Source organism: Panthera pardus, unplaced genomic scaffold (genome assembly GCF_024362965.1).
Source record: "Panthera pardus isolate Hobbes unplaced genomic scaffold, ASM2436296v1 HiC_scaffold_16, whole genome shotgun sequence".
Lineage (NCBI taxonomy): Eukaryota > Metazoa > Chordata > Mammalia > Carnivora > Felidae > Panthera > Panthera pardus.
This window is the reverse complement of record NW_026526721.1, coordinates 47,673,550-47,697,880: the sequence shown is the minus strand read 5'-3', so window position 1 is coordinate 47,697,880 and position 24,331 is coordinate 47,673,550. Positions and strand designations below refer to the sequence as shown.

General features: G+C 35.1%; 1 protein-coding gene across 2 annotated transcripts in view; it reads right to left on the bottom strand.

Annotated features, from left to right (window-relative positions):
- The window catches only part of TBC1D23 (TBC1 domain family member 23), a 57,962-nt gene that overhangs the window by 15,426 nt on the left and 18,205 nt on the right, over window positions 1-24,331 (bottom strand). For both annotated transcript variants that reach the window (XM_019448166.2, XM_019448167.2), the window contains exons 2-12: window positions 20,698-20,809; window positions 19,230-19,335; window positions 18,004-18,208; window positions 13,967-14,090; window positions 10,774-10,898; window positions 10,634-10,680; window positions 9,705-9,808; window positions 7,977-8,099; window positions 6,363-6,455; window positions 2,635-2,805; window positions 334-376 (exon numbers count right to left, since the gene is read on the bottom strand). In XM_019448166.2, coding sequence (XP_019303711.1) covers window positions 334-376; window positions 2,635-2,805; window positions 6,363-6,455; window positions 7,977-8,099; window positions 9,705-9,808; window positions 10,634-10,680; window positions 10,774-10,898; window positions 13,967-14,090; window positions 18,004-18,208; window positions 19,230-19,335; window positions 20,698-20,809 — 1,253 coding nt within the window. The remainder of the gene's footprint in view (window positions 1-333; window positions 377-2,634; window positions 2,806-6,362; window positions 6,456-7,976; window positions 8,100-9,704; window positions 9,809-10,633; window positions 10,681-10,773; window positions 10,899-13,966; window positions 14,091-18,003; window positions 18,209-19,229; window positions 19,336-20,697; window positions 20,810-24,331) is intronic.

The window sequence follows — 24,331 nt, the reverse complement described above, 5'->3', positions numbered from 1 at the left end:
TTACCCATTTCCCAGTCCTATCTATTGCACCTTCTCCATAAAGACAAATCATGTGGACAGTTTTTCATGCCTCTTTACAAAAATGCTTTTTACAAATACAAGCTCATTAAACATATCTACTGAATTAGTCTTCCATTAAATATTTGCTCATTTCAATTGTCTATTATGTTTATCTGTTATCTATATGTGCTGCTGGCTTTCCCTTTTCTGAAAATACAGAATGTCTGAAGAGAGAGTTTATCCACTAACTAATCTGGTCACTCCCAATCAGCTCTGGTGATATAATTTCCTCTGAGAAATGGAAGCAAAGCAACAAATAAATTAAATCCTTACCCATAAAGCCTCCACTGGCAATGCTTACATATTCTTTGTTTTTCTGTAGCAAAAATAGAATTTAAATTATTCCAAAATGCAATTTAATCAAAACCTCTATAGCCCTATAAACACTGACACATGTTATATATAGTTATATATTAAGTTTCTGGACTTTTTGTTTTCTTTGACATCTGGGACTCTGGTATAGAGAGATACATACATTTACCTTGTATATTGTAAGGTCTGGCGCTTGGTGGAAAGAAGGAGACAACTTCATGACTACTATCAAGACTGTGATTTTATCTGTATTATAGTTCCAATAATATAATAACGAGTCAAACTAAAATCAGTTAATTGTATTTTTAGATATAATTAGAGTGATTTTTAAAAGATTTCAAAATATGTTGTATCTTTTATAAAAAGGAAATATAAAAACAATTATTCTAGCTAATTATGAATAAGAAATAATAGAATGTTACCATTTTACAAACTACTATAAAAATTAATGGATCTAAAGTGCACTGACAGAGAAAGAGACAAAAAAGAAAGATATGGGCAGTACATACCTCCTGACCAAAGTTCACACCACCCAGGACTTCCTGTCCGCCCCCGCTCCCAAAAAAGTAATCTGATCAAGTCTCTAGATCTAATTACCAACTTAGAGGAAATACCAGGGACATAACCTGATAAACACCACCATGTGAATGTAATTAGCAAAATCTAGTATGTGGGGGACCTGCTATAAGATAACGTAACCAGTTTTTCCAACAAATATCTGCAAGGAAAAAAAATTAGGAAAGGGAACCTATACATTAAAAGAGACTTAAAGGATGTCAACCAAGCAGAATGTCTTGTTTTGGATCCTGGGAAAATCAGAGAAACTTGAACAATAGTTAGGTATTTTTATAATAAAGTATAACGATAATGTGGTTTCATGTCTTTATAAAGAGTTTATAGGGTTCAACTCTATGTACTCTTGATTTTGTTTGAAAATTTCCATGATAAAAGTTGGGGGAAAACTTTCTAAAACCACATCAAGAACTTGAGTTATAAAAAATAAGTTCACAATATTTCAAATTCTTGCCATGTGATATGTTAATGTTCACAATCTATAGTTTATACCAGAGCATTTTTAAAATAGGCCAATTAAATTTGTAAGTAAAATGAGTCTGAGACCCTATTTTTGTTATTTTGTGTAAGTTTCTAAAATCTCTCCTTTAATAAGGTATAAAATTATCTTACAACCCTTCCCCCATATACCTTGTTCCTTCTCGTGTTTTGTCTTTTAAGGATTCTTTCCTTTAGACTTACTTTCTCAAAGCAGATTCCCAGTAAAGTACAACATGAACAGAAATGGATCCAAATTTAGTAGCTAGTGCAACACCATGCCTATGGTCTTGCTAATTCCGTAAGTCAGGGTCATATAAAATGAAGACTTTAATGTATAAAATACCAAAGAATACCTAACAAACAATTATTTTTATGAAGAAAGAGCCATCACTGAGAGAGGTTTTGTAGAGAAGATAGAGGAACAGGCTGCATAAAATCACTGATACAAATTAGACAACATTCAAACACAAAAAGGAAAGATGGCCAAGTATAATGAATAAATATACATGTATATTTATTCTATTTCAAAGTAAATATATTAAACTGAATTATGCAGTTACTGTAAAAAGTACTAGGGAATGAACAGACATAAACAGCAACGCAATAGAATAATACAGAAATAGATCCTGATGCACTGAGGAATTAAAAAGGTGGTATTTCGGGGCGCCTGGGTGGGTGGCTCAGTCAGTTAAGCATCCAATTTTGGCTCAGATCATGATTGCATGGTTCATGAGTTCGAGCCCCATGTCGGGCTCTGTGCTGACAGCTCAGAGCCTGGAGCCTGCTTCAGATTCTGTGTCTCCCTCTCTCTCTGCCCCTCCCCCACTTGTGTTCTGTCTCTGTCTCTGTCTCTGTCTGTCTCTCTCTCAAAAGTAAACGTTAAAAAAAATTTTTTTAAGGTGCTATTTCAAAGTGATAGCACAACTGGTTAGCTATCTGGGAAAATATTTTTTTTTTTTTATTCCTACCTCACTTATTACACAAAAATAAATTCCAGACGATTCAACACTTAAGCATAAAAAGTAAATCATAGAAACATGTAAGAAAAATCTCAAGAAGTCCTTTCTTGGCAAGACAGAAAACCTGTAAGCTGTAAAGAAAAACTTCATATAAATTTGACAATATAGATAACAGTACAAATTAACCTATGAGAACTTCCTAAAGATGATAGCAATAACCAAGCAAAACTGAAATAATCTGTCAACATACCTGTAAAAAGTGTGCCAGGACCATGTTCATGTACATGTCTTCTTCCTCTCTACCACTGCCCATAAAACAGAGGTGCTCCCCACCAGCAATGGAGCCGGATTCGATGGACTGCTTCTGTGCTTCCAGCAAAGATTTTACTGACTGTGCAAACTCAGACGGATTCTGGAGCATCTAGACAATTTTTAAAAACTAAAAATGTGGTAAACTTGTGTTTCACATACATTTCCAAATTTGAAATATTCTTCCAGACAGAAAATATTTACATAGCTACCATGAAAACAAAGGAAAAAAAGGCTTGGAAACAATCAGCAAAACTAAAAGGCAACCGACAGAATGGGAGAAGATATTTGCAAATGACATATCAGATAAAGGGTTAGTATCCAAAATCTATAAAGAACTTATCAAACTCAACACCCAGAAAGAATCCAGTGAAGAAATGGACAAAAGACATGAATAGACACTTCTCCAAAGAAGACATCCAGATGGCCAACCGACACATGAAAAAATGCTCAACATCACTCATCATCAGGGAAATACAAATCAAAACCACAATGAGATACCACCTCACACCTGTCCGAATGGCTAACATTAACAACTCAGGCAACAACAGATGTTGGCGAGGATGCGAAGAAAGGGGATCTCTTTGGCAATGCTGGTGGGAATGCAAGCTGGTGCCCCCACTCTGGGAAATAGTATGGAGGTTCCTCAAAAAACTAAAAATAGAACTACCCTACAACCCAGCAATGTCACTACTAGTCATTTATCCACGGGATACAGGTGTGCTGTTTCAAAGGGACACATGCACCCCCATGTTTATAGCAGCACCATCAACAATAGCCAAAGTATGGAAAGAGCCCAAATGTCCATCGACGGGTGAATGGATAAAGATGTGGTATATATATATATATATATATATATATATATATATATATATATATATATATACACACAATGGAGTATTACTCGGCAATCAAAAAGAATGAAATCTTGCCATCTGCAACTATGTGGATGGAACTGGAGGTAATTATGCTAAGTGAAATTAGTCAGAGAAAGACAAAAATCATATGAATTCACTCATATGAGGACTTTAAGAGACAAAACAGATGAACATAAGGGATGGGAAACAAAAAGAATATAAAAACAGGGAGGGGGACAAAACAGAAGAGACTCATAAATATGGAGAACAAACTGAGGGTTGTTAGAGGGGTTGTGGGAGGCGGGATGGGCTAAATGGGTAAGGGGCATTAAGGAATCTACTCCTGAAATCATTGCTTCACTATATGCTAACTAATTTGGATGTAAATTTTAAAAAATAAAAAATAAAATTAAGAAAAAAAAAAAGGGAAAAAGGCTCTTGTAAATAAAATCCCTGGGATAAGAGAAAATAAATGCATATAAATGTACCTATAATACATTAGAACAAAAGTTGAAGATTAAGAGAAAGATGAAACATGCAAAGAAAATATGCTAAGAAAAAATCTGGTTTGTTTCTTAAACAAGCTATGGTGTCATTAGGTATCATGACAAGAAAAGTTTAACACTGAGTGAAAGGGTCCATAGCTAAAAACAATACATTGAAACAAGGTATATTTTTTAGTTTCCACTTATATGGCAAACGATATACTTCTTAGAAGGCAGTCAGAAATAGTAGAAGCCAATTTATTTATTAGCACTACTCCAGGTACAAGAGTTAAAAGGACAAAAAAAGTTAATTTCTTTCCTTCAAGGAAACAGATATGCCAATAACTTCAAAAATTTGTTACAATGTTACAACAGGGCTACATAAAAAGCACAGTGACGCTGCTCCTGAGCGACTTGTCAGTTAGGTGTCTGACTTCGGTTTGGGTCATGATCTCATAGTTCACAGGTTTCAGCCCCACATTGGGCTCTCTGCTGTCAGTGCAGAGCCTACTTTGGATCCTCTGTCCTCCTCTCTCTGCTCCTCCCACTCTCTCTCTCTCAAAAATAAGTAAACAAAAAAAATACAGTGAAAATCCGAGAGAAAAACCGACAAACCACAGAAAAGCAATTTGTAGAAACAAAAAACAAAACAAAAAAAAGTAAACAGTGTACTTGCAAAAAGACGCTCAACATTACTAGTAATTACCACCTTGTAATTACTAACCTCAATGATGGTTTTTCACCCATCATTACTGTAAAATAAAATGTGCTATAATGCAATGTTGAAACATTCTCACTTAGTTATAAAGTGTAAGCTGGTTCAGTCTCTTTAAAGGGTGATAAAGCATTTCTAGTAATGTTTTATATACTCAACCCTCAAACCAACAGTTCTACTTTTAGTAGTCTATTTTATAGAAGTATTTGTACAAGTTCACAAAACATGTATAAGGATCTAACTGCAGCATTGTTCATTACAAGAAAACTGAAAATAACCCAAATGTACATCAATTGGGCAATAAATTATGGTATACCCGTACCATGGTCCACTATACAGTCATTAAAAAGAATGCACTTAGGAGCAATTGGCTGGTTCAGTCAGTAGAGCATGCAACTCTTGATCTTGGGGTCATGAGTTCAAGCCCCACGTTGGAGCTTACTTAAAAATAAATAAATAAATAAATAAATAAATAAATAAATAAATAAATAAATAAAGTGGGGATATTAAAAAAAGAATGTACTGAATGGACAGATCTCTAAGAAACAGTTTGGTGAAAAAATAAGTGAACGGTTAACTGAAAAATCAAGTAAAAAGAAAAAGGAAGCAAGAAATATATAAATATATACTAAAGGTCTGGAAGCTTAAACAAGCTGATAATAGCTCTGGAGACATTCTTTGAGTTTTCTGAAGAAAAAAATCAAGTTTTCCTGAATCACTTGAGCAAATTATTAAATAAGCATAAAAGAAAAACTAGGCCCTCCTAGGCAAACCAAGGATGAGAAAGGCTCAGGTTCACTTTCAGGATGCAAACAAGCTTGGATTACCTTCCTTAAAGCACCCAAAACTCTTTGAGTTGTTCTACCTCTATTTTCCCTAAGTTTCCTCTCAATACCACCTAAATTCCCCTCCATGCCTTTTCAGGCCTTAGCATCACCTTTTTCAGATGAGCTGGATGAAAGGCAGACTGCATAGTTAGCAAAAGGGCTTACTCCTCTTTCTTTCTTCCCTAATCTCTGAGGCTCTTATAACCAGAATGGGTTAAATGATGTCAGTCCTACTTCTACCAACTGCTCTAAGTATTCCTGACAATATTTAATTATTTACTTCACCTTCTCCTGTAAGTAAAGTGACCCTTGTATAAAAATTTTAACAAGTGAGCACTTGTATGCCACATACTATGCTTATTAAGTATTAGTTTATGCTTACGTACTCATGATGGAAAAAAAGGCTTATAGTAAAAATTTCTAGAATAATTACCCAGTTATAGAAAGAGCTTATATTTATAGAGTACTTACTAGATGCAAGGCACTATGCTAAGTGCTACATCAGACAATTCACAGTAAGAACTTTAGAATTTACTGACATAACAATGGTAAGCAATAGTAAGCCATACCTAACAGTGTTTGCATCTACCCTCATCATACCAAAAGAGTGTCCTGGGTGAAAAGGAAACCTGAGAACACTTTTGTTATAAGGGCAGAGACTCCCTCCTTAAGCAGAAAGAAAATGTCCCCAATCTAGTACATGTATATTTATTTCTGAGCTAAAGAAGAAAAACCTATTTATTCTCTTACTTTACTAAAAAATTTTAACTAGCATTTATACTAACCAGATCTGAATCTAAGTGGAAAGCAGTTGACAAATGCCCAGCATTATACTGTTCTGCAGGACGGCAATCCACCACAAAGAACCGGACTCCTTCCTAAGAGAAAACAACATGTGACAGACATACTGCAATTTGCCATGAGGGTTACATTTGACACAATATAGTATTACAATTAAGCAAAGAAGAGGGAATAGGTTTATTAAAAAAATGGATCTCACAGAATTAGGAGGACCCAATTAGCAGAGATACAGGAAAATAACCTCAAGATCTTTAAATAACTATATTTGTTTTGAACACTTTGTATATACCGTTCCTGACTAGAAAGTCTTAAAATATGTAGCAGGAGAATGTCATTTTGAGCTATAAAACTATACTGGAATTTAAAATTTTAATGTGTATGTTAAACGTATATTTTAAAACTATATAGTTATAAACACAGATATGGATATAATTCCTATTTCTGCAAATAAGTTTACAAAGTTGCCAACAATTAAATTCATAGAAGAACATCTTTTGGGGGTGAGAGGAGGTTCTGGAATGCCAGTTTGAACTGAGGAAGTTCACATGAGGATCTTTAAACTGGATTACAGGTTTTCATTTGTCTTTAATACTAGTTCTAATAAGAAAAACATGTGAAATGTTTGTTTTCAAAAGATCTATTGTAAAACACCTGTCTTTCCATGGCTGTTCTTCTTTCCTCCATCTTTGAAATACACCCCACCTTCCAAATACACATACTCATGGTTAACTGTTGCACTACTAGTAATAAACATATTGAAAAAAACTGGCTCATTAGATTTTTATGAAGATAGGAGACAGAGAATTATGGTATATCCTCAATTCTTTGTCAGATGCTTTATGGCATTAGACCATGTAATTCAATTAGCTGTATAATCACCCAGAATTTAATAAATGCTAAATTCACCCTTTTAAGTACTTTATACAATATTCTGTTGCTTTGCTAAAAGCAAAAGATTTGGCAATTTACAAAAACAGTTGTCAAGAATAATTCATTATTGACAATTAAAATCACATACAAGCTGGCAGTTTTAAAATAAGGATGTGGGGGGCGCCTGGGTGGCGCAGTCGGTTAAGCGTCCGACTTCAGCCAGGTCACGATCTCACGGTCCGTGAGTTCGAGCCCCGCGTCAGGCTCTGGGCTGATGGCTCAGAGCCTGGAGCCTGTTTCCGATTCTGTGTCTCCCTCTCTCTCTGTCCCTCCCCCGTTCATGCTCTGTCTCTCTCTGTCCCAAAAATAAACAAACGTTGAAAAAAAAAAAAAAAATAAGGATGTGGGAGCACCTGGATGGCTCAGTCAGTTGAGTGTCTGACTCGATTCCAGCTCAAGTCATGATCCCAGGGTCATGGATTGAGCCCCATGTTGGGCTCCGTGCTGAGCGTGGAGCCTGCTTGAATCTCTCTTCCTTCTGCCCCTAGTACCAAGTAATGCACACACCCTCCCTCTCTCTCTCTCTCTCTCAAATAAAAAATTTAAAAAATGAACATGTGGACAGAAGATTAAGCACATTAATCACTCACAACAAACAGGGAGGAAATGTTGGTTTTTGCATTTAAAAGGGACATTCCTCCAACAAACTGTGGGTTTTCTTTATTTACCCCTTGAAGCTGATTTGCTTGAAGGATCTCTGACACCGAGATGGCCAGACAAAGAGCCTGACTCAGGTCTGCATCGTCATCCTTAATTCCCAACAAACTACTACCAAATAGATGGTGATTATCCTGTTTGTAGAGAAATTTTTAAAACATTATGAAGAAAAAACAAAATCAATCTTTCTTTCAAAAAATATTCTTAATAAACCATGATGAAAAGAAAATAATTATATAACACCCTTGAGTCATGTGATTTTTAAAATTTAATATTGTATCATCTCAAATCTTATAGGCTAATGGCTACAAAAAGGCTATACAGAAAAAGTCCTTGTCAGAGTTCATACAAAATAAAAGGCGATGAAAAACTAAAACATTCTACATAGTTGTTTCCTATAATATCACCTATATACTATTAAACTATTTAATATCACCTATAAACTATCTAAAAATATTAAATTTTTAAATGGTTACTCACAACTTTTCATATTTTAACATAATAAAAACAAAAATAAGGCATAAGTTATGCAATATACTGATCTACAGCCTGGTTTAATTAGCAACTGCTAGTGCAGATTATTTACTAGGTCTGAAGAATAAAAGCTGTTCCTCTTACAAGACTGAAAAGAGTAAAACTTCTTTTTCATCCAGCATCCTAAACCACTACGCCATCATCTGAGTTGTCCCACTTTGTTAGCAGCTGAGGTGGTCTACATAAGGCAATTATTAAAATAGCTGAAATTAGTCCCTAGAAACAAATCTCTTTTTTAATTAATTAGTTTCAGGGGAAATGTTCTTAAAAGATTTTTCTTTTCTGCCTTTTGACACATATTATACTGAACATAATTTAACCTCATCTTGCTATTTCAGCGACATGACCACCAACTAGCAATTATTATTATAGAATGCCTAAAAACAAATAAATAAAAGACAATACTGCTCTCATGGGCACCTGAGGTCATAGACAAATCTGCTTATTTTATAAATGGTAATTCTGTGCCTCCTCCACTATTAGCTTTTGCTTCTTGGAGTTTTACTTTCTAGGACTCACACCACTCGTGTTTCTAATCTGGTGTCCTTTCATTTGAAAGCATTTGTCTGGCCTGAGAAAGGTTCTAAGTCTCTATGTGACTAAAGGACCTTTTGGTCACAACTCTGCATCATTAAAACTGTGCAAAGCTGAACTCCAGATAAAGGAGACATAATTATACATCCTCCATCAGATTTCTGTAATATTTAAAGTCAAGAAAGCACTAGCGTAAGAAATCTCTCCATTTTCTCACGATCAGAAATAATTAATAATCAGAGTGAGGTGAAATGGTTCTTAGCATATGTGTATGCTCTCTTTTCAATCTGTCCCTCCACTGGGGCAAGTATTTATAGTGAAAAATCACATAAAACTGCAACATAGATGACAGAAAAGAGGGGCACCTAGGTGGCCTAGTCAGTTAAGTGCCCAACTCTTGATTTCGGCTCAGGTCATGATTTCAAGGTTCATGAGATCAAGCCCCACCTAGGGCTCCACACTGACAGAACAGAGCCAGCTTGGGATTCTCTCTCTCCCTCTCTCTCTCTGCCCTTCCCTGCTCATGCATGCTCTCTCTCTCTCTCAAAATAAGTATTAAAAAAAAAAAAAAAGAATGACAATCTAGAGTATTTTAACTGAAGTGGACACAACATGAACAATAAAACAATGTACAAAATGTGAAATACTGAAGCTGGTAATTTGTCTTATACCTTCCTAAATGAAGCTGGTGTTTTACTGCAATAATACTGAGCCAGAGAGAAAAGGTCTTCTATATCTTCTAGATTCAAACTGAATGGAGTATTTTCTAAGAACTCTGAAAAACAATTACAGATATGAGAACATTTTTAAAAATTGTGGAAAATACAATCATGAACATTATTTATGTAGCAAAGCTAGAATATCTTCAACATAATAAAAACTACATAAATGGAATGTCAATAGTGAAGCCTTTAAAACTGCTTGAGGAGCAGTGGAGTTTCCCAAAGGAGCTGAGACTATTAATGCAATTCTGCTGTTAGTGAAAGATCGTTTCAGGCAATCAAATCATATTCATTAGCCTTGATTGCAGCACTGTGATTTATTTAACAAACACATGTTAAGTGCCAGGGCCCCTGGAAACAAAAAGTGACTAAGAAATAATTCCTGACTTAAGGAATTCTGTCTTGTGTGAGAAATGTGAAAATTAACCACTATAATGTTGTGAGATAAACATTATAATACAAATAATACAAAGTGGCAGTACAAAGAGGAAGTAATAACTAAATCTGTGTGAGGGCTAGAATGGCGAAAACCCAAAAAAAGTACCAAATTTCCACAATGAAAGTAATTATGAAATCTGAGTATTCAAAGGTAAATTAAGAAGGAAGAGGGGAGAAAGAGGAGGGCATCTGGTATGAACAATGAAACGTAAGAAACAGTATATGAAAAGGAACTGAAAGACTGAAAAAAACATGGAAGAAATGAATGAGGACGGCAAAATCAAGGGAAAATAGGCCTTAAGGTCTGTACCTACAGAGTGTATATGAGTTGAATGAAACCTCAGAGTTCTGTAGACTAATCTCTGAAATATACAGATGAGAAAACTGAGTTTTAGAAAATTAAGTGACGTGAAATATTTTCTCTACAGTAAGTTACTTACGGATAACTTCTTCTTTGCTATCAGACTCCTGTGCTAAAATAACTTCTCTGTAAAAGAGAAACAAATGAATTTGAGTTAAATATTAACAGAACATCCTGAGACTAGAAAGGCAAAAAAAATCTAAGCAACTTGATACTTACTTTGCATTAACAAGGATTATTAACATTAAGAAATAAATAAAAAATGGATCTGCTTGTTGTAGATATCCATCCCATATTGCCTGAGTGACTTCAATGGAACAGTAACATGCAAAAAGGCTTCCGAGCTGTAATCAGGAAATGAAATGAGACATAAACCACTGGAAATGACCTGTTCTTTTAAAAGTATGAAAACAAATGTGTAACATTATATCCAATTATCTGCACCTGATACTTAATGTGTAGCTTAATTTTAATGTATGTAATGCAAAGGCAGAATATGTAGATTCAAGGCATAATGACACCACTTACTAGCTGTGTGACTTAGGGCATATTACTTAACCTCTAAAACTCCCATTTCTACTTAAAAAGCGGGGGGTGGGGAGAATACCGCTACCTTTCTTCTACCATTGTTGTGGAGAGATAATTAACCTAGAGTATCTAAAGTCACTAATACATATATGCCATAACATAATAACTGGCATAACTACCACTATAAGGGTACCCAGCATAATTATTATGGTTCTTCACCTACAAGGTAACTGTAAGGATCAAACATGGTTAGTTAAGAACACAGAGTCAACTTTCAATGACAAGCAAGGTGACTTGCTGCCAAAGCTTACATGTCCATCATCTGAAATACATGAGACATTTATATCCCTGTGTTTCAGGAGCTCTGTGGTCTTCTCTCTTAAATAAAAGAGCTGTTTAATAAGTTTCTCTAGAGCCTGTGTTTTAAACTGCATAAACTCAGTGATATGTTTATTCAATTTTCATTAGCTACAGAAACAATTCCATTTAAGGGTTTAAATTGAAAACATTTTTAATGGCTAATGGGAACATATACATTGGTGCATATTTTGTGCCAGTACTAAACTACTGTCACATATCCTTTATTATCTCTTATTTAAAATAGTCTCACAACAGTCCTTCAACGTTGACATTTTTCTCCCCATTTTACATGTGAGGAAATAAACTGGTGTTAAACAACCTTCCCAAGCTCAAAGAGATAGTGAGTGGCAGTATTTACACTAGAAAAATGACCTGAGATTCCACAGCCCAAGCTAACTGCCATTACACTTCACCACAAAGCTTTTAAGTATAAAATGTTACTAATGTTTTTTTGTTGTTTTAAAAATTACTATTACAAATAAGATTACTATTACAAATACCAGGGGCACTTAGGTGGCTCAGTCAGTCGGTTAAGTGTCCGACTTTGGTTCAGGTTATGGTCTTGCAGTTTGTGAGTTCAAGTCCCCCATCGGGGTCTCTGCTGTCAGCACAGAGCCTGCTTCAGATCCTCTGTCCACCCCCCCGCCACCGGCCCCTTCCCCATTCTCTCTCTCAAAAATAAGTAAACTTTGAAAGAAAAAAAGGTTACTATTACAAATCCCAAAGATGTAAATACAAATAGAACTGCAATATATGCATACATGCAATATATGGCCATCATTAAAGTCACATAGCCAAACTACAGCTATCATTGCATTGCTCACAGTTGTAGGTCCCTCAAGGTTTAAGAATTAGCTTTAATGGTTTCATCTCATGATTAAAAAAAAAAAAAAAAAAAAAAAGACTCCATTCCATAGACATGATACTAATAGCAAGAACTAGTTGTGGCATTGACTGAAGAGAAACCAGTTGTTTTAGTACTTGGTAAAATCTACTACCAGAACTGAGGACTAATTCAGAGTTGTGGCAACAGAAAGAGCATTTCTGAGGCATGATGTGACAGCAGAGACCTCTAAAAGGCATCAGAATGCTTAGTTTTTTACTTGAATACAAATAAGTATGAATGGCAATATATGAATCTCAGTGAAACTACAATTTTATAGGTGTTTTATGATTTCAACTCAAAGTGATAAGACTGTGGCTGACACTAAAGAGTAGGCTGCTGCAGTCTGAGATTTAATATGACAGTTGAAACCAGTTAGGATTCTCTTAAGTATCTTTTCCTGATTGTTTACTCATCTCATCCCCTCTGAGGTAGGTATTATTATTATTCCCATTTTACAGATAAAGAAATTGAAGCTCAGAGGCTAAGTGTTTTAAATCACACAGTTAATAAGTGGAAGAAAGGAATCCTTTCTGAAGAAAGCTAGGTTAAGACATGATCAAAGAGTATGTTTAATTTCTGAATATATATTCTTCCAGGACTCAATCACTGTTTTAGAAAGATCTTCAAGTTAATTGAGAAGAGCAGTTCTCAAAGTGTAGTCTGAGGAGCCCTAGACATCCCCAAGAGTATTTTTTACAGGGGAGTCCACGAGGTCAAACTATTTTCATAATAACACGTGAACTTTAATTGCCTTTTTCATACTCGTTCTCTCACAAGTGAACAATACTTTTCCAAAGGCTACATGAATTGTGGTACCATCACAGACTGAATAAAGAAGCAGGTATGAGAATCTACCTATTTGTGATCAGCCGAATATTGAGATTTGCAAAAATATAAAACAATGTAACTATTCTGATTTTCTTTTGGAAAATACAGTTATTTTGCATTAGAAAAATAGGCTATTAATGTTAACATGTAATGGATTTATCACTACTTCTAAATGAATATTTAAATTTCTTAGTTTTAATTTCTAACCATCATAATCTGTATAAACTAGAGATCCTCAATAAACATGGGGTATAAAAAGTCCTGACACCAAAGGGTCTGAGAACCACTGACCCAGAATAATAAAACTTCCCATTCAAAATATATAGAATAACACAGCATTGAGATGTACTTCGTATTTCTTTATATTGATCATTTCTTACTGATCAATATAATCTTAAGTCATTTTCCTCATGTTTGGATATCAATTCTTATACACACCATCAACAATTTAATCACACAAAGTTTTAAAGTGAACTGATACATACCACATATTTACATATATTACATGCCTATATTAGCACATATTGCATACATATATCTCACAAATATTACATATGAATGTACTATCTATGCAATATGAGATACATGTAAAACAACAAAAGGCTAAACTTCATTTTAAATAATCTGAACTAACATGGTGAAGAACTAAAAAACCTATTTTGGAAGTAGCAATAATTTTACTCCTTTGGTTTAAGTAGTAACGGTCTATAATTTAGTACTTTTCTTTCTCTTCCTTGGGGGAAAATAAACCTAACTATAGTTTTATAGAAAGCTATTTTTCATTAAGTGTTCCTACTTTCACTTTATTACCCAGTTGAGTGCATAGGAGTCTGGAGTAATTTTCTTTGTATCAAGAAAAGAACAAAGCTCAGGCTCATGGTATTGGATGAGTAATCGGAAAAGATGAAATGGTCTTCCCTTCAGAGAACAATCCCTAAAAGACAAGAGAAGCAAGGTTTGCATTAATGGATCAGAAATGATCATATCAGTAACTAGTCCTCTTGCAACACCCACCTCCTTCTCCCCACCCCCCAAAATGCCTGAACACCACAGCATTCACAGAAAGCCTACATGATACATCAGCCAGAAATCTCTTGCTAACACCTAATATCCCTGATTTGACAGAAAGTTTGTAGAAACAGCAGGTCTACAGCCAACTCTAAGGAGATTCTCTCCAGCTCAACCCAGACAGCACTCAAAAGAAAGAACTACAGGGACCACTGGAAAGAGTGAGACCATTTAGGTTATTTTGACAAGTTCTACATCCCAAAAGGAGAACTATAGAGGTCTTAAAAAAAAAAAAAAAAAAAAAAAAAAAAAAAAATCCAGCTCTCTTCTTCCCCTCCAAATACAAGGAAACTCCTAGGAAGGCTTTAGGTTAGCTCCATAGTTAACATACTCAATTAGGAATGTCCTTTAGCAGAGGTAAAAGTCTAAAATGGCCACAGGTAACAAAATACTGGATCAAGAGCCTTAGTTGAAGTGGCCTGGGTACTAGTGCTCAGAATGAATCCCAAGAGGTACAAAACACTTTATTAAACAAGTATACTACTTCTTGCCTTCTTCCCTTGTGTCTAATGAATCAATAAAAATGTAAACAGCTCAAGGACAGGTGATCTCAATAAAAGTCAATATTTACTGAGAAAATATCACATGCCAGACACTGTAACAGGCACTTTACAAAGTTATCTAATTTTATCTTGACAAGCAACCCAATGAAACAGTTACTATTATTCTCCTCATTTTACAGATGAGAAAACTGAAGCTTAGCTGTGGGCAAGTAACTCACCCAAGGTCACATAGTTTAAAAAGTCAGCTAAGAGCTGTACACAAAAACTGTGCATTAAACTATCATGCCATACGACTCTTCTCTATATATAATTCAGTATTTCAACAAGCGGTATTTTGGTAGAAGCACAGTCTCTAAAAAAGCAAATTGTAAAGAAATTGAAATGAAGCAAAAGGCTTCATGTGAAAAAGCTAATGAAATGAATGTCACAGTTTTAACATAAAAGCACTGATAAAGAATATTGTCAAATGCTATTTAAGTAGGAACAATGAAAAACAATTTCTGCAAAACCAAGATCTGAGATCAATGCCAGGATTTGGTATGACTCTCTATCTACTTTTTTTTTTTTATATTGTAGATAACAGGGAAATTTTGTAGAGAAGGCCCTAGGCTGTTAATTCAGAAGCCCAGAGACAGAACTGGATTCATACTGGCAAGATTACCTCTTCCTTCATCTGAATACTTTCCCCACTCTAATAAATGCAAGGCAATTGACTGTTAAGGCAAGACACGGAAACCTTAGAGTAGGGACATAAAATTGTAGGAACCATTGCCTAGTATGTGTCCCTAGCAGGACATCTCAGGGAGTTAGCTACTGCAACAGCATCTATTCATTTAATAGCTCTGTACTGCAAAGCTACTCTCCACTGCAAGGCACTGTGCTCGACTTGACAGGATTCTACCCATGTTACACTGGATCTGTAATGAGAAGATACATTATAATGGAATTCTTCTAGCAGCATTTTGTGGGGCTGTATTCTATCCAGAGGCATTAATGCTGACCCTGCCTGGAGTGTTGTATTACATGTGGAACTCATAGAAACAGTACCTGGAGGAACCCAACAAGATAGTGTACTATACAACTCAGGGTAAAGCCCCCTCCCCTACTATTACTAACTACCACTACCAACATAGTCTCTAGAGAAAAAGTTGGAGCATCATGTCCCTTGCCATCACTAGCTCTGTTACACCAAGCAGTGGTAAAATACAAGCAGTTGAGAAACCTAGTGCAACTGAATGATTCGTAAGTATGAATTCCAGTCTTGCTCTACCACGACCACAGTCCTGATTCCCGGCATCTCTGGGTCTGTTTTATGTATATGAAGCACTGTGGCTTCAAGGTAGCAAAGAGGTTCTCTACCCTGGGGAGTTTTTAAAAAATATGCCTAAGCTCTACCTAGTGCACTTATAGTTGAAACTTCAAGGACCCACATGTTTTAAAAGTTCTTGGGCTAAACAGACATTTCCCCAAAGAAGATACACACACTGCCAGAAAGCACATGAAAGATGCTAAACATCACTGACTATCACAGAAATGCAAAGCAAAACCATAATGAGATATCACTTCACACTCATTAGTTTGGCTATAATAATTTTTTTTTTAATGTTGATAGTGGAAAAAGTGGGATCTTCATTCACTACTGGTGGAAATGTAAAATGATATACTTATGGAAAAGGCTGGCAATTCCTCAAAAGGTTAAACATAGAGTCACAATATAACTCAGCAATTTCACTTCTAGGTACATACCCAAGAGAAATGAAATACATGTCTACACAAAAACTTGTACACAAATGTTCATAGCAGCATTATTCATAACCAAAATGAATATAATCCAAATGTCCAACTGTTGTTGAAAATAATCCAAATGTCCAACTGTTGAATGAGTAAATAAAATGTGATATAGTCATGCAATGCATGTAAATTCACAGACACAGAATGATTGCCTCAGGAAAGTGGTTGCTTCAGGCTGACAGTGTTGGGGGAAAATGGAGAGTTGACTACTAATGGGTACAGGATTCCTTCTTGGAGATGAAAATGTTCTAAAAAATTTTGTGGTTATGGCTGCACAATCCTGTGACTATACTAAAAAACAATGAGCTATACACACACTAAAAGGATAAATTTTACGATCTGAAAATGGTATCTTGAGCTATTAAAGAAAAAGCTATTCAGTGGTTTCTAACAAGCAACCAGGGTGGAAAACTGTATTAGTTAAAACACAGGTGGCCATCCAAACTTAGGTTCAAATCTTGACTCAGACATACACCAGACGTGTAATCATGAGTAAGTCTTTAATCTCTTTCTTTGCCTCAGTTTTTGTACTTGTATATCAGAGATACCTACCCTTTAGCGGTCATAGTTTAAATAAGAAAACACACAAAGCACCTGCATTTAGTATAGTGTGTATCACAGAAAGCAGTAAAGAATGGTAGTCATTTAACTACCAAGCTCCAGAATAGCAGAGTTCTCTACTTTGGCTGCACATTGCAGTCAACTGAGAAGCTCTAAAAAAAACAATGATGTCTGGGTGCCCTTCTCAGAGATTTGATTTGATAGTCAGATATACAAATACGCATCAGGATTTTTAAGAGCTCCCTCAAAGACTCCAGTGTGCATCCAAAATTCCCTGTGCAGATTATGTCAAAAGTTCCTCTTCACTCTGAAATCCTGACTACCTAATCGGTAGCACAGGGAACTACAAGAATTCCTTCTGGCCTCATGGATGCAGCCCCTGCACTACCTCTCCTCTGGCCCTCCACACCTGCAACCATCTAAACATCTACCTATCTAGTCTCAGCCTAAGGGTCACTTGCCCAGGGAAGTCATCTCTGACCTCCAGGACAAGTTAGGTCGCCCCCACTGAATATGCCCTTAGCATTCTATATTTCATCTTCCTAATACTCAGCACACTCCTAATTACTCATTCAGTGCCTGCATATATAGGATTACTTTTCAAGCTGTAATGCTAGCACCTCACTTAAGGCAGCACTCCAAAAATTTTACTTTTCGTATAGACACTATAATGGTATTTTTATTTTATAAGGAAAGAAATTATAATAGGGATACTACCAAAAGATTGTACCAACTTTACAAGCATAAATTCTTAACCAAAGAACCCTTTAAAAAACGTTTACAACCACAGAAATAAAGTCAAATAACAGTTAAGATTCAAATACTTGAACCTTTTACTTTACCACCAAAGTAAATCTAACTTTAGTTCAAAACAAATCAGACTTTTATTCATTTAAAAACTATTATTACTAAAACGTGTTTTACCTGGGGATGTACTTATTCATGATAGCATAAAAGCAGTTGTATAAATCGCTGCGTGGCAACTGAAGATGCACCAATGGTTTCAGTAGATGTATCCAGCTGAGGGATGTGCTGTAGTTAATGTTACGTGATTTACAGTAAAAGGTGATTACGGATTCAATATCCAAAAGTAATTCTGTTGCTTTCTCTTGTGGCACTGAAAGCTGTTCTAGAAAATAAGTGTCAAAATTAAGTTACCAAGGGCCCGTTAGAGACTCAGTTATTGCAAGTAACACTTGTTTTCAAACACACAATACTTCCTTAGTGTACTCAGAGCATGACAAGGGCAAAAGAAAACTACGCAAAAGCATGTTTCCTTTTATTTAGTATTTACTAGCTATTCAGTATTTAACTCAATAATACTTGACCTATATATATGTTAAACATAAAAATGGGCAATCCGAGGTAGAGAGGTAGGAAAGATGCTTAACCCATATTCCTGGAAAGCAAAAAGGTGTTTTCTAAACAAAAGATTATCATCTACCCAATGATGGGCAGCTGTCACTATAGCTTTGTCAGAGAAGGTTATTAATTCTCTACCAATAAATTCCCTTTCCTTTGAATACACTAGCAATAATGTTTCTGTTGTGGTTAGTACACAAAAGCCTATCTAGTAAAATTTAAATTGTAATAAAAAGAAAAACAAAAAGACACTAAGGACTATAGATGAATTTAAAAATACAAACTAAATTCATTTAAGCTTGAAAAGACCTTGTGGAGTGACAGGAAACCTTTTCATCCATGACTTAAAATAGTTTTGTGGTTTTTTTTTTTATTATTACAGATCATTACCTATGATCTGCAAAAGTTTATAGGTAAACTTTTAGAACACAGACCCCTTTAATGTGAAGACTAAAGATCATACAGACCTTTTCACAAAAAAACAATTTTAAAACTGCAACAAAACTATAAAGGTACCAGAAGAACTGAACATATAAGCCAAAAAACAAAAAAAAAACAAAAAAAAAACAAAAAAAAAAACCCTACACTAAAAATTGGGCTCTCTTTCTTATAAATACTAGATATTACTTCATAAGAATTTCCAAAGAGAAGTCCTACGACTGTTTACTAGCCGTTCACAAATTTAACATATCCCAAACTGTAACAAGATGATTCTATTAAAGAGTAACTCTTCTACCTCAAAATATTATTTTCAAAATTTTTCAGTTTGAAACAATTATTAAACTTACCAATAAACTCTACACAATCTTTGTGAATGGCATTCTGTTCTGGCAAGTCTAAAATACCATCCCATGATGCCAAACTATCACCTTTTCCTGCAACATTTAGAGCAATCTGGAAAAAAGATAAAAGCAATTAGCTTTGTATGTCATGTCTCATTTTTAGAAAATATACTGTAATAATGGAAAGTCCTGAATTTTGAAATAATAATACATACTTCAAAGATTACAAAGTAATGTATTTACACTCCACCAAATGCTGATCCCTTCAGTCATATCATAATGAACACAATTATTTTAAATCTCCCTACATTAAATTTTACTACTTCATGTCAATCCAGTGAATAGCATACACAAATTTATTTCAGCAAACATCATCAATGTTATAGACTGAATGTTTGTGTCCTCCCACAAAATTCAGATGTTGAAACCTAATCCCCAATGCGATGTTATTTAGAGGTGAGGCCTTTGGGAGGTGATTAGGTCATGAGGGTGGAGCCCTCATAATGGAATTAGTGCCTTCATAAAAGAGACCCCAGAGAGCCCCTATCCCTTCAGCCATGTGAGGACACATTAAGGAATTATTATTTTTTTTAGTTTAATGGTATTATGCTTATTTTAAAAGTCTTTATCTTTTAGACTTTTGTACTAAAGTATTTTAGTGTGCTACCAAGGATTTGCTTTAAAATAATCCAGTGGGTGAGACAGGGAGGAAAGGATAGAGATATTAATCACACAAGACTGGCCAAATATTAACAGTTAAAACTAAGTGATGGGTCATGGGGGTTCATTATGTAAGTCTACTTTTGTATGTGTTTTAAATTTCTACAATAAAACATTCAGAATGCTATGTACAGTTATTATTCCATTTCTGTTACAGATATATGTGCAGAGAAGAAAAAATAAAAAGATATATACCAAGACATTATTATGTGTTTTACCCATAGGTGATAGACAGCAGATAGTTTTTATCTTATCTGCTGCTTGTATGTTTTAACAAACAGTATTTCTTTTGTAATCATAACAAAATCTTAATTTAAAATTAAAAAGTGACACATGCACTACAGAACAGATGAAGAGGAAAATAAAGCAAAGTAAAATGTCCTATAATTCCAACACACAGAGAGACCTATGTCCTCTCCCCACCTTGTCTTTAATATAGCTGAGATAATTCCATGTCTGCAATTATAAATCCTATTTTACTCATTGGTTGCATTTTCCCATTTCATTAAACAATCTTTATAAACACCATTTGTAATGACTACAAAAGAAAAAGCATTGCCCTTCAAAACCTGTATTATTAAATAACCAAACATGACAGAAACACACCATTTAAGTTGCTCTGTTTGATAAATTCTCTAGATGCAACATGGTCAGAAGATGATGAAGTTTTCTGCAACTTAGACAAATGAACATAAAAATTCTCAAATGTTATTCTTAAGTGATGACATTTTGCTTTAGTTTTCAGTTACTTTACCTTCCAAACTTTGGCCCTCAGATTAGCAGGTAGTGGTCTTCCCTGAATTATATTTCTCAAAGTTTCAAGATCACAACCTCCTGCTTCCAGAGCTTCTGCAAGATCTTTTTCCCTAAAAAACAAGTCCTTAATAGATCAATTCTACTTATTTTTTTCTTATTGAAGATTAATTTATAACCATGGCCTATTAAAGGCTGTGTGTGTCTACGAAGAAAAGGTTCTCAGCAGCCAAAATGTAATGCCAAGGCATACACAGCATTTTGTTTCCTTGGAAGGGAATCTAGGGTTTCATGCAATTTACTCTTATTTTGCACTTAGTTCTAACAAGCTCAGTTATGTTTTCTAAAATTAAAGAAATTTAAAAAGAGAAGACAGCACAAGCAGGATGACAGCACTTAAAAGTCACAGTAATATTACTATTCATGGTAGTAGTACTGACTCACACTTTATAGAGCACTATCTTTGTGCCAGGCAGTGTTCCAAATACTGTCCAGGTGTTATTTTGATTCTCACAACAACCCTATGAAGTAACCACAATCATCACTGGCCCCAGTTTACATATGCAAAAGTTGAAGCAAAGAGGGGTTATATAGTTTATGAACACTCATCTAGTAAGTATTCTAGCCAAGATTCCAATTTTAACAGTCTGGTTCCAGAATTTATGCTCCTGATATTATGCTAAATAGTGGCAAAGAGGAGAAATCATAAGATTCTGCCAAGAATTCAGTGCTGTATGGGAATACTTAGTACATAACTCACACAGGTATCATGCCTAGAGCTGTGCCTAGCTTACAGTAAGTGTCCAATAAATGTCAGATGAACAAAAAAAGTTCTAATGGCATCACCATTTTATATATATTATATATATATATATATAATATATATATTCTTTTAAAAAGAATACATCATTGAGTACATCAGCAAGCAGTTATGTACAGTCTGCTAGGTTTAAGGAGGAAATTAAACATGAAATAAATTTTATTTTTGTTTGTATATGGTTAAAAAGAATATATTTTTCAAAAACTTTCACAAACATTATGAATTGTTTTTTAGCCATGAAATAACCACTTAAAATAAGTAATTCTCTCAGAATTCTCAAAAGCTGAGTTTTAGTCATTGTTTATAATTTTAATGTACAATACATAAGAAATCTATATAAATAAAAATCCATAACTCAGCCAGACAATTTCTAAAAATCTTTGAAGCAGGCTGAAAGAGTCTCCCACTACAATCAGGAAACCAAGATTTTGTCACACTGGGGGTGGGGGTGAGGGGGGTGGGAAGATGGTTTTGAGGAAAATAATTTACTACCATTTCACATTCTCTTAATAAGATAATGTAAATCTCCCCTACTGACAGGATTCCAAGAATATTAGTTTAAATGGGTAAATTTACTAAAGTGTTACCCTCTTAAGGGAATGGAATTAAACGAAATATATATAATCACTTGGGATCATATTCAAAACAAAAGTAGTGATCAAATTTTAGCTACTACAAATTCATAAGAACAAGAATATAACTAGTAACCACGCAAGAAACATTTTTTTTTCCTTTTGCTATGTGGTCACCAAAGTGTTGGACAAGAAAGTGAGGGAAAAAGATTTCAAGTCCACTGTTCAGAAATGCTTCAGGCCTATAGTTGATAAAGAATGGGGTTTATCTCTTCTCATCTGGTCAAAATGTACAAGAGAGCCTGTTAGAATGTGAAAGGTTGTTTGTAACCATAAAACAAAGAAAATTTAATGTGATCTTTGAGAAATAAATACCATATTTTTAATGATTAAATATGTAAATGAACTGTAAATACCATCATATGAGATAGAATTCTTCTACCAAATAAATGAAGAACTAGAATTTTTCTATTTTTCAGGGCAAAAATCCTTGGTTTCTTTTTGAAGTAACTTTGCCAAATCCCTTACTTTTCCAGACAACAAAGTCGGTATTCTAGGGCAAAATGCCCAACCCTCGACATACTTTTTAAATCATAATAATGTACAAGCACATCCCTGTTGATACAGCTGCTGTTGTAGTCTTTGATGCTGCCCCCAGGGAACCACAAACATGGTCTCCAACAGTACAACCATGAGCAAGAAACCAGAATACGCTCCAACTTAAGTAGTAAAAGGCATCTCTCACAAACTAAATTAATGTTATCTTCTGAACAAAGTATTCAAAAGTTCAGTTATAAGACCTTCAACATTACAAATGCACTTGTAAAAAGTAGCAAAACAGCTGAAAATAGTGAAGTTAAATAATTCACGTAAGGGTCAAGTTCCTATCGAGAGATAGGAACTCTATGGCACTTAGCTCTCAAATAGAACTTTCCTTCCCCCTAAACCAAGTTTCCTTCTACTTTTGAGCAAGCAATACCTAACATTCAAAATCAAGACACATGTCTGGTGGGATATGATGGGGGGGGGGGGGGAGTTTATGTTTTTTTAAATCTTCTTTGAGGTGAGAATATTTAAAGTCAGAGCGGCTACAATGAACAAATTAGGACACTATAGACGCTGGAGAGGATGTGGAGAAACAGGAACCCTCTTGCACTGTTGGTGGGAAGGCAAACTGGTGCAGCCACTTTGGAAAACAGTGTGGAGGTTCCTCAAAAAATTAAAAATAGATCTACCCTATAACCCAGCAATAGCACTGCTAGGAATTTACCCAAGGGATACAGGAGTGCTGATGCATAGGGGCACCTGTACCCCAATGTTTATAGCAGCACTTTCAACAATAGCCAAATTATGGAAAAAGACTAAATGTCCATCAACTGATGAATGGATATAGAAGTTGTGGTTTATATACACAATGGAATACTACTTGGCAATGAGAAAGAATGAAATATGGCCTTTGGTAGCAACGTGGATGGAACTGGAGAGTGTTATGTTAAGTGAACAAGTCATACAGAGAAAGACAGATACCATATGTTTTCACTCTAATGTGGATCCTGAGAAACTTAACAGAAGACCATGGGGGAGGGGAAGGGGAAAAAAAAGTTACAGAGAGGGAAGGAGGCAAACCCTAAGAAACTCTTAAAAACAGAATAAACTGAGGGTTGATGGGGGGTGGGAGGGAGGGGAAAGTGGGTGATGGGCATTGAGGAGGGCACCTGTTGCGATGAGCACTGGGTGTTGTATGGAAACCAACTGACAACAAATGTCAAAATCAATCAATCAATCAATCAATCTTCTTTCATTATGGTGGCTTCTTACTAACCTCACAAGCCAAAGGTTGGTAGAAACGTACTGGGGATTCAGATAGCTCTTAAAATAGGAAAGTATAGGTCTTGTCCATTTATCCTAGTTAAATCTGGAAAATAAGTAACTGTCTACTTTGCTAGAAGGTTCAACACAAAGCAAATCCAAAGCTTTGGGGTTGCCAAGTAACAGAAATGCATCTCTTCCTAATTCTATGACATTGAAAACCGTACTATTTGTTAGTACGACACTACAGGTTATTGTTGATGATCTATCAAGGACACATTTTCAAAGCCTAAATAAAACAACAGAATTTCCCCTCAGCTGATGGTTTGTGGCAACATCACCTAAACACTGTAACCCAAGTTGCTTTAGAACTATAGCAAGGCAAACAATGTGACTAAATTCATATGAAGTTAATGTTTATTCAAACTAGCAAC